Source organism: Podarcis vaucheri, assembly GCF_965113315.1.
Source record: "Podarcis vaucheri genome assembly, chromosome: 9".
Classification (NCBI taxonomy): Eukaryota; Metazoa; Chordata; class Lepidosauria; order Squamata; family Lacertidae; genus Podarcis; species Podarcis vaucheri.
Genome location: NC_138767.1, coordinates 55,595,597 through 55,606,220, shown reverse-complemented (window position 1 = coordinate 55,606,220; position 10,624 = coordinate 55,595,597). Strand labels below are relative to the sequence as shown.

The 10,624-nt window shown below is 42.0% G+C and overlaps 1 protein-coding gene across 4 annotated transcripts in view; it reads right to left on the bottom strand.

Annotated features, from left to right (window-relative positions):
• Positions 1-5,856: 5,856 nt before the first annotated feature.
• Positions 5,857-10,624, bottom strand: part of PDGFRA (platelet derived growth factor receptor alpha) — a 59,687-nt gene continuing 54,919 nt past the window's right edge. For all 4 annotated transcript variants that reach the window (XM_082238084.1, XM_082238085.1, XM_082238087.1 and 1 more), the window contains exon 23: positions 5,857-10,544. In XM_082238084.1, the coding sequence (XP_082094210.1) occupies positions 10,397-10,544 (148 nt within the window). In that variant the 3' untranslated portion in view covers positions 5,857-10,396. The remainder of the gene's footprint in view (positions 10,545-10,624) is intronic.

The window sequence follows — 10,624 nt, the reverse complement described above, 5'->3', positions numbered from 1 at the left end:
AGGGGGCTTTCCACAGAGTGCCTTTCCGGGAGACTTTTGAGACGCTGGGAAGTAGTCGAGGGGATAAGAGGGAGCTTTGCAAACAGAGCACATCTTGCTCGACATTTTTGTGTGTTAGAAAGTGTTTTTCTGGCAATCTGTTGGAGAGTAGACCCTATTCCTCACGCAAATTGCCTAGCTGAAGAACAGCACATAATAAATCCTGACTTTACTGCGTTCATTAGGACTTACTCCCTAAGAAGCATGCTTAGGAACGCAGTCTTATGGTGGCAATCCTCAACATGTCTACTCAGAAGTGTGTCTCAATGAGCTCAATAAGACTTCCTTCCAAGTATGAATACAAATTGTAGCCTTACCCATTCCTCCTACTGATACAGTCGCACCTTGAAAGTAGAACGGAATCCATTCCGGAAGTCCGTTTGACTTCCAAAACATTCAGAAACTAAATTGTGGGTTCTGATTAGCAGCAGGAAGCTCCTGCAGCTAATCAGAAGCCACGGAAGCCCTATCAGACGTTCAGGTTTCAAAAAACGTTTGCAAACTGGAACACTCACTTCCGGGTTTGCGGCATTCGGGAGCCAAAACATCTGAATACCAAGGTACGACTGTACCCATTCCTTGGCTGAACCAATACAAGGAGACAACTTCCATTCTAGTCCAAGGCTACTTAGGCTGACATTCATTACTCACTTACCTTGGAGTAAGCACCAATGAACTCAGTGGGACTTGCTTCTGAGTAGACATGCCTAGAACTGGCCTGTTAAGGTACGATCACTTCTGCCTTGGACATTTCATGCCAGGAAAATGCTTGGGACTATAATGTTTTTCTTTTCCTCAAACGCTTAGGAACACGGATATTAAAATATGCACTGAGAGCTGGCAAATGGCCTGTGACACTAGAACAGCTTTGCAGCATCTCTAATTATTAATTTTCTTTCTGATTGAAAGACACAAGCAGAGTGACCACACTTCTTTCTGTCACTCAAGGGACAATATGTTGCTATTAGGGCCATTAATTATTGGCAGTTGTGTCAGGTTACATATAAGAAGATTGTCTGTGCTCTTCAAACTGTTCATTTCCAGTAAGGACACTTATGAATGAATGCTATATGAGATTAATGTCCATAGAACTGAAATGCAATAGGGTGGGGTGGGTTTTTTTTAAGGGATATGGTATTAAGAGATGTCCATCTCAGTCTTTAAAGCTCCGTCACGCAGTCCCTTCCCAGTTCTGAAATGTAACTTGCTTTGGAGGAAGGGAGTGGAAATCCCAGCCATATCAGGGATGTGCGCATTCCATAAGTGTGGGATCTAGAATTCTGCATTATGAGAATCTCAGGTTTTCATTTTTAAATCCAGTTTCTAGCCCTTGTGGTAACTTTGGTCAACTGTCCAGCTAAATCTCAGAAGTCAGGTGGGCGGCTTGTGCAGGATTTAGTAGGAAGGGGGCGGTTGTTAAGTTGTGGGTGAACATATCAGACGACACAGCAATTCTTCAAACAGCTCTTGTTTATTCACAGGCCAGGACAGAACTGAACTGAAGGGTTCAGTCAGCCTGCTTATATAGAGCACCAATACAACGTTACTGTAACAACTTTCTAAAACTATCCAATCACTGAACGTCACTTTCGATCCCTTATTTGCATAACTATCTACAGTATCCCCCTGCTGGCCCAGGGCGAGAACTTCAGTACATAACAGCGGTGCTTTTGTGTCATTGCTTCATTGTTCTTCTTCATTAATTGCAGAAACAGCAGAGATCGTGTCAATTTGTTTGCGTTGCAAAACTTGTAGAATTTCAGGGAAGAATTATTATTGGTGGTAGTAGTAGAATTAGCAGTAGTATTTTGGTAAACTAGAGACAGCTCTGAGGATAAACCCAAATGAAACCGATCAACAGTCTTGCTTCAGAACCTAATGCAAGCAAATTGGAGCTGCAGGAGAGCAGCATGGGGAAAACTACACTCATTAATCAAATGCATCCGATGAAATAGGTTGTTGCCTGTGGAAGCTCATAGTATGATAAATGCCTTAGAATTTAAAGGTGCCACAGACTCTATTGTCACTTTTGCTTTGGGAGGGGCGGGATCTGAGGACAACATACTTATCTTACAAGCTCCTATCAGTTTCACGCCAGTTTAACTGCCATGGATTCTCTGAAAGAATCCTAGTAGTTACAGTTTTCTCTAACAGTTACAGTTTTCTCTGAAAGAATCCTAGTAGTTACAGTTTTCCCAACACTTCAGAAAATTGCCATCCCAGGGGTTCCCTGACGAGAGAAAACAGCTTTTAAATGAGTTGTAGTATAACTGCGCCATGATTTCCCTCCAACAAATGAACCAGGCTGGCAAACGTATTACAACTTAAACTGAGAATCTGAAAGGTCCGAAGGTGTGTGATTGAGTGAGAGGTGAAATGAGCATGCTCTTTCTGAAGAAGGCTCAGGAGTGAGAGAAGAGCCAACTGATTTTGCATGTTGGGAGAATTTCTCAAAATGGGCGTGACTCATTGAAAGAAGATGATGGTAGATGCGGTGGAGACCTAAAAAGAAGGCAGAAGGCCAAGAGCCATTGCTTCTAAAGAGAAGTGTCTCTCTGCATGACAAAGTTGAAGCCTGTTGTGCTTCGAGCCTCAAAACCCATCCTCCATGGAAATAAAGACACAGTGGAGACAGAATTTAGTTTAAATGTTAATGGGCAAATTTTGGCCACAACTTTATTAAAATACACAAATGTGACTGGTATTGGTTTAGGCGTTAAACTATATCTGGCTCCTGCCCCACTCTGTAGGAAGCCTGGAAAGGTAAACAACTTCCTTTAACGGAATACCCTATTCATTGGAGGGGCAGGTGATGGCCGCACCTCCCCTCCCCACATTCCCCTAAACCAATGCTTAACCGCCAAACCTTACAAAGTTGTGACGATTGCTAAGAGGTAGGCAAAAACCAAGTGGCCACATTGGAAAAAATTCCTACCTGGCCCCCATTCCAAAACAGGCGACCAAGTGAAGTCCAAAGCAAGGCCAAACACAACCTAATTGATGGGTGGGTGGGCGGGTGTTTGGCAATGCGAAGCAAAAGGAGGTCCCTATGTCGTGCTGCCAAATAAATACTCCCAACCCCAACCTTGCCACGCTGCTGATTGGCTAAAGGCCATTGGCATAACTGTGGCACCACCGGCTTGGAGCGGGGCAAGCCCCACCCACAAGCCGGTTAGGGAAAAGTTTCAGGGCCAAGGACAACATGGACCCTCTGTTAGGAGGATCCAACTTGCTGGAAGGTGTTGCGAGAGAAGATTCAAGAATGCTGACGAGATGACAGAAAGGGGCAGGAGAAAAACAAGGGAACAGTGAGGAGAAAACTGAAACAGCTGCTGGAGCTGACTGTCCAACACAACATGACTCTTCTGAGGCCAATGCCTCAGGTCAGGAGTACAAACAGTGAGGTAGAACCATAGTTGTGCGGGAACAGCATGCATGTACATGCCATGTGGTGGGAAGATCTCCACTGGTTTACTGGGGTGCGGGCTTGTATTTGTACCACTGCTGTCACCCGAAAATTCATGCTCAAAGCTGGCCCCAGGAGGAACCCCCAACCCATAAGCCTGAGTTTGTGAGAGGGATTTTATTCAGTCCAAATCAGGTGGGTTTGACCTTAAGTACACATTCAGAAGCTAAACATATCTTTTCACATGAAAATGTGCAACTTTTGAATTAATTCTCTCCCCCCCTCATTTCTGCTCTTTCCCCATTTATGATACCTTGAATTCCTCTTAGCAAAACAACAAAAACAACCTCTCTCACACACACATTCTATTTACTGCATCAAAATGGTGAGTCCGGATGAAAAATAGTTTCAGAACACTGAGCAAGCCAGGAAATACTTTGTAATAGGAAATAAATTGCAGTCCTGAGACCACCAGTTGTTTTCCAGAGAATTCTTTGCCGTGGGGAAGAAGATGCCGGTGAAAAACTGAATTAGTGCCTTAAGCTTAATTGATTCTTGAACAATACTTCCACCTTGTGGCCGACTCTGAGAAAAGCTAAGATCATAAAAAGAGCCTTGCCGATCAGGCCAATGGGTTGTCTAGTTCAGCACGTTTTTCTCAAAGTGGCCAAGCAGAGGCTCATGGGAAGCTTTCAAGCAGGACCTAAGCTCAGCAGCTTTCTCTCCATCTGTGATTCCCATCAATAGGCATTCAGAGGCACATACTACAAGCAGCGGAGATAGCATTATTATCCGACTAACCAACGTTTTTTAAAAAGCAGAGACATCACCTTGCCAACAAAGGTCCGTATAGTTAAAGCTATGGTTTTCCCAGTAGTGATGTATGGAAGTGAGAGCTGGACCATAAAGAAGGCTGATTGCTGAAGAATTGATGCTTTTGAATTATGGTGCTGGAGGAGACTCTTGAGAGTCCCATGGATGGCAAGAAGATCAAACCTATCCATTCTTCGGGAAATCAGCCCTGAGTGCTCACTGGAAGGACAGATCCTGAAGCTGAGGCTCCAATACTTTGGCCACCTCATGAGAAGAGAAGACTCCCTGGAAAAGACCCTGATGTTGGGAAAGATGGAGGGCACAAGGAGAAGGGGACGACAGAGGACGAGATGGTTGGACAGTGTTGTCGAAGCTACCAGAATGAGTTTGACCAAACTGCGGGAGGCAGTGAAAGACAGGAGTGCCTGGCGTGCTCTGGTCCATGGGGTCACGAAGAGTCGGACACGACTAAACGACTAAACAACAACAACAAAGATATTTTTATTTTCTCTCCCAAACCAATTTGGTTCTGTTGAAGCCAGGATTTTGGGTTCTTACTCTTCTGCAGTTTTTAAAGTTTTTTGTTTGTTTGGGTGTGTGTGTGTAAAATTCTATTGCTTTTACAGTGAGGGGGGAAAGTATTTGATCCCCTGCTAAATTTGCCCATTTGCCCTCTGACGAAGAAATGACCAGTCCATAATTTTAATGGTAGGTTTATTGTAGCTGTGAGAGACAGAATAACAACAGGAAAACTCCCAGAAACCCAGAAGACAAAAGTCAGAGATGGATGTGAGTTATAATGAGTGAAATAAGTATTTAATCCCCTCTCAGCCAGCCAGATGTCAGGCTACCTGGTATCTTCACTGTATGTAATGAGCTGAGATTAGAAGCACCTGCTGTAAGGGAGAGGTTTTACCTGTAATCCCAGCTCCTTACAGTACCTGTACAAAAGACACCTGTCGACAGATCAAATACTTTCCCCCCTCACTGTAGCTCTTTTGCCATATCCCAAGGATTCCGACCCTCAGCGGATCCAAAGGACCTTAGATTCAGTGGATCCAAAGTATCTGGTATCCTGCAACTCCTCATTCTGAGGCTTTCCCTGTTCAGTGTCCGGTGGGAGAAATATTCAGCATCTTACCTCCTACCTCAGTTCAGGGCCGCTGTCACACTGGACCAGCAGGTTTCCACCAGCAGAGATCAGCAAGAGAGAAATCTATGCAATATCCCCAACTCCCCCCTCAGAAATAGGCATGAGGGTTTAGGATTGTACTCTGAAGCTGCAATCTTGGACACACTTTGTTGTTGTTAAGTCGTTTAGTCATGTCCGACTCTTCGTGACCCATGGACCAGAGCACACCAGGCACTCCTGTCTTCCACTGCCTCCTGCAGTTTGGTCAAAATCACTTAACTAGGAGTAAATCTCACTGAATTCAAATATAGGAGTTACTCCCGCGTAGACATGTATAGGATCACACAGTGATGCTGCCAGTTACCATTTGTTTTAGAAGAGACAAACTGAACTGAGACATGCATGGGAGAGGCCTGCTTGACAGGAAAGGCCCTGCTCTGAGCCAAGAGTAGAAAACCCTCCTAGGTATCTTTAAATTATATATCATTTATTGAAATATAAAGATCTTAATTTACATGGTTTTTTTAAAAAGACAAAAATAAGAACAGGGGCACCTGTATTACATTTTGTACCTATGGTCACTCATTCCAACTGGTTCTTCTCAAACACTTCACAATACCACCTTTATGGAAACTCTTTCTCGCTTTTCTTTATCATTCTAAAATATAAATTTTGGACATTTAAAAGTGCAACAGTTAGCGTGCCTGTGGAGTATATCACAGTAAAAACAAAAAACAAAAAATATAAACAAAGGCAGTGATACAGCTTGTCATAAATGTTTTGGCAGTACTCTCAAAGTTGATATAAAAATACATATATACATATTGATGTATAACATCACCTTATCTTATGTCCCTCATTATATCATAGGACTGTTTGTACATTTGCAGACCACATTGTAAGGAACAGGGCCATTCAAAATGAGAAAGTTGCGTTTCACAGGCAAGGTTTGATTGTCATGATACAAATACAGAACAGACAAAGGCTGGGTATTTCTTTTCTGAAAGCTTCTCAAAACTGAGCCACAGAGAAATAGTCACTATGATCCAAAACAGGCTTCCTCAACCTCGGCCCTCCATATGTTTTTGGCCTACAACTCCCATGATCCCTAGCTAGCAGGACCAGTGGTCAGGGAAGATGGGAATTGTAGTCTCAAAACATCTGGAGGGCCGAGTTTGAAGAAGCCTATCCTAAAACAAAACATCAAGACAGTAACAAAATCCAGGGTTTTTCCCCAGGCTAATATTGAAAGACTAACATTGCAATCTTATATAGGTCTACTCAGAAGTAAGTCCCATTGAATTCAATAGGGCTTACTCTTGGGTAAGTGAATACAAGATTGCAAGCCTTAGTCTAACAGGTACCTCCTGCATTAATGTGTTGCCTTTGTAAAGTTTTCTGATGTGCAGTCCATTGCAGTGTCAGGAACTTTTCATAGGATTATAAATCTAAAAAAATATACTGCATATTTTGGTCCACAACTAGAACTTGGTCCCAGTCCAGCTATAGTTTCCTTGCCAAAAACATGTTGGGCATGACTAACATGAGAGAGTAGGTGGCGATAAATGTGCTCATCCACGTTGCAACGTAGACAGGAAATTAAAATGGAGCCCCATCTATGACATGCAATATGGGCAGATGTGCATTGCAATGGGATCTGTGTTCACCTGAAGCAAGATATGGGATTAGCATGAGTTTGTTTTGTGAGATACATAACAAAAAGTACAATAAGAAAAAGAAAAACCAAGGTACGAATTATTGTAGCTTATTCTTTAGTGGCCAGTGAAACAGGAAAGCCTGCGAAACATGAGAAGACCTGATCCATGCGCAGTAATGCAAAACACACACGCAAGTAAGATGTCTGCAATTTCCATCCATTTCACCGGCACATTTGTAATAAATTGGATCTAGCAGAGAAGAATATCTCGAAGGCTTGGACTTACTCATTTGGCCCAAGTATTTGCACAGATTTATACTGGGCCCATTGCGTTTTGGCATTCAGAACCTCAAATAATTATTTACCACAGATATCCCTATGTGCACAAGGAAGCACATTTAAGTCCCATTAATTTTAATGGGATATGGTTCTGTGCTTTTTTTTTTGGGAGATCAAATTGAGCTCTTTTTCACTCATTCCACTGAAGCATCACTTGATGCTTCATGTTTAAGTTGTAGTTAGTTATTTAGCATCAAAAGAGATGGCTGTGTACTTCTGAGCCCGGTGCAAAGCATTGATTTACGCTGCATTTTTAATCCTGCCAGGTGTTCATCAACTGCTGTGGAGCTTAGTTCCAACACAGCACTGTCTCTAGCACACGTTGCCTTCATTTGTTTGTCCTTTAACTATCACATCAGTAAAGTATGGAGCCATAGCTGTAATGGTAGATAAGCCTGCGAGTTTGGCACAGAGAAAGTTGTATTGCAAAAAATGGTTGCTCACCACTGGCCAATTGCTACCCTATGCTGCTCTTAGTGATATCATAAGAAATCCAGCAAACATCCACATTGGGCCACATTTGCACGAAGGAAATGCCAGATCAATTAATGCTCTGCCATCTGGTTTCAATACCAGGGACTCAGCTATACAGCTGCAAATAAAATGTTTTAAGCGTGTTTTAAGTGTAATATACAATGTGACACTAGATGGGGATGGTGAGCCTTATGGAAAATTCAATGTATTTTTAAAAACGCTTTTTAAAAAGCATTTTCAGTACGTTTTTTATTTTTGTGTAGATTCCACCCAGGTCTGAGTCTCGGTATGTTTTATTATAACTACACAGAATATGCCAGGAATATGTCAAGTTCCTTTTTCGCCACCAGTGAGCAACTGTTGCCTGCCACATACATGTCTAGGATTAAGAAACAGGAATTTTCGAGCTAATGGCACAGCTCTTTTGCAAGTTTACCCTGTGACATTTCTCTGAAACTCAAGCTCTGGATTTATGAAAAACATGGAATTTCTTTTTGTGCACCATACTTTCATGCTCCCTGTATGTCATAGACTGATTCCAGTTCATGATTTCCATAGAGTGTGACAAAATCACACCCTAGGGATGCAACTCTATGCCCACTTAGCTGGGAATAAGTCCCATAGAACTGAATGAGGCTCATCCAGGAATGCATTGTAAATCATCACAGAAACACTGTCAGACACATTATATTCAGATTAAGGAAGGACTGATCTCAAACTATTGTGTGAGAATGACTAAAAGAAGGATCAGCAACTGCTTGGGGCCATTTTACACATTACAGAGACAGATGTGCCACTTGAATATACACACCACAGAGGTCACAGCCAATCCTATATTTTAAATGTATTTCCTTCAAAAATGGAACACTGTTTAGAAACAATTGCTTCACTCCCAATTCAGTGCCCATTGGTGTGGATGGAAAAAGACTCTTTACAGTCATACCTCGGGTTACAGTCACTTCAGGTTGTGCGTTTTCAGGTTGCGCACCACACCGAACCCTGAAGTACCGGAACAGGTTACTTCCGGGTTCGGCGGTCGCGCATGTGCAGAAGCACTAAATTGCGCTTTGCGCATGCACAGAAGCGCCAAATCGCAAACCGCGTGTGCGCAGATGCAGCGCTGCGGGTTGTGAACGTGCCTCCCGCACGGATCACGTTTGCAACCTGAGCGTCCGCTGTCCTTGTTAACGTCCAATGTTATAGCTAAAAACTTGACAAGGGCAAAAGGATCCGGTTCCATTTCTGTTATACCAAAAGTAGAACTTTTTCTTTCTTTCTTTCTTTCTTTCTTTCCAAAGTAGCTACATACGTAATTGGAAATCTCAGGCTCAGGAAGAAGCATTTTCAGAAAGAGCATTTGGTGCATCCAATCCATTTGTCACATGCAAACCCCAAACAAACTTCCCGATGTGCTCTTTTTCTCAACCGCTCCAAGCAGCCTTACTGTTGATTGATTAGCCACACATATTTTGTGCAATAACTTGAGGAACCTGGTTGCAAACGAAGGTTTAAAAATAAACTTCAATTTCTGAAGAGTTCCACTGAATCAAAGAAGGATTCACCAGCAAAAAAATTCATTGCATTAGGATAGCTACTCTGCTAAGGGTGGATGCCATAGAATACATTAGCTTTCCCTACTTCCTAAACTAGTTTTAATTTACCAAAGCCATTAACTATCAAATAGAACAGTTGTTTCTTGTAAATGTATAAATGCTAAAATGCTTTAGTTCATTAGTTTTTTTCAGTACTGTGTTTTTAAGGAAGGGCAAGGAGTAGTTATAAACTATACTTAGTGATACTGAAAACAGCAGTAGGTAAACAATTATTCTTCTATGGTTATGAAGAGTCTCACTTGATTTACTAAGCTATCGTATAAGGTTAGAAATTACTGTAATTCTGTTTTATTTGTATTAGCTGCAAAAAAGGTAAAAAGGTTTCCTAGTACCAATTAGTTTGAGTTTCAAAAGTGGTTTTCTTTCTCTTTTTTTGCATGTACTTCATCTCATGTGATAGTTCAACAGCAGCTTATGATGAGACTGAAGGAAGAAAATACAAAGAAGTCTTGAGTGGTCTTCTAAAAAAATGCCTATTCCACATATGCCACAAAACATCTTGGTAAGGTATTTACATAATTACATGGGTGATGTTTCACCATAGTGGAAATGTTATTCATCTGAGTTGTGAATGCCCTTGAAACACAAATTGGACTGTCCATGGCCTTTTCCTTTATCTACTCACCTATCAGAACAGCAGGTGGTACTGAGATGCTATGGAAGTGCTTAAAAGCTGGTTTCTAAATGTCTTCTTGTTTCACAAATCCGGGTGAGATCTTTGCGTCCCTTGTGGGGACACTTAGGATTGCAAGTCTCGACCATCTATGTTAAAGTGGTTTTCCTTAGAGAGTCAAAAATCCATGAGTTATATGTTGAGATTCTCTCTCTCTCTTTCTTTCTTTCTTTCTTTCTTTCTTTCTTTCTTTCTTTCTTTCTTTCTTGTCTCGCACCCCTCAAAAGATGTCCACTACTTCTTTCGGGAATTACAGGAAACTGTCCTCAACCAGTTCTGAGGAATCCATTCCAATGTCATCGATGATGTCAATATCCTCAATGGTCTCGTCCTCTCGCTTTACGAATGTGGAGCTGCTGGAACCAGTTTCGATGGCACTTTCTTCAGAAGTCTGGGAACTGTGTAAGAAGACCACAGGGGAAAACATTTAGGAACTTAAAAACACACTGTGAAGAACACATTCTTCAATTGTCTTGGG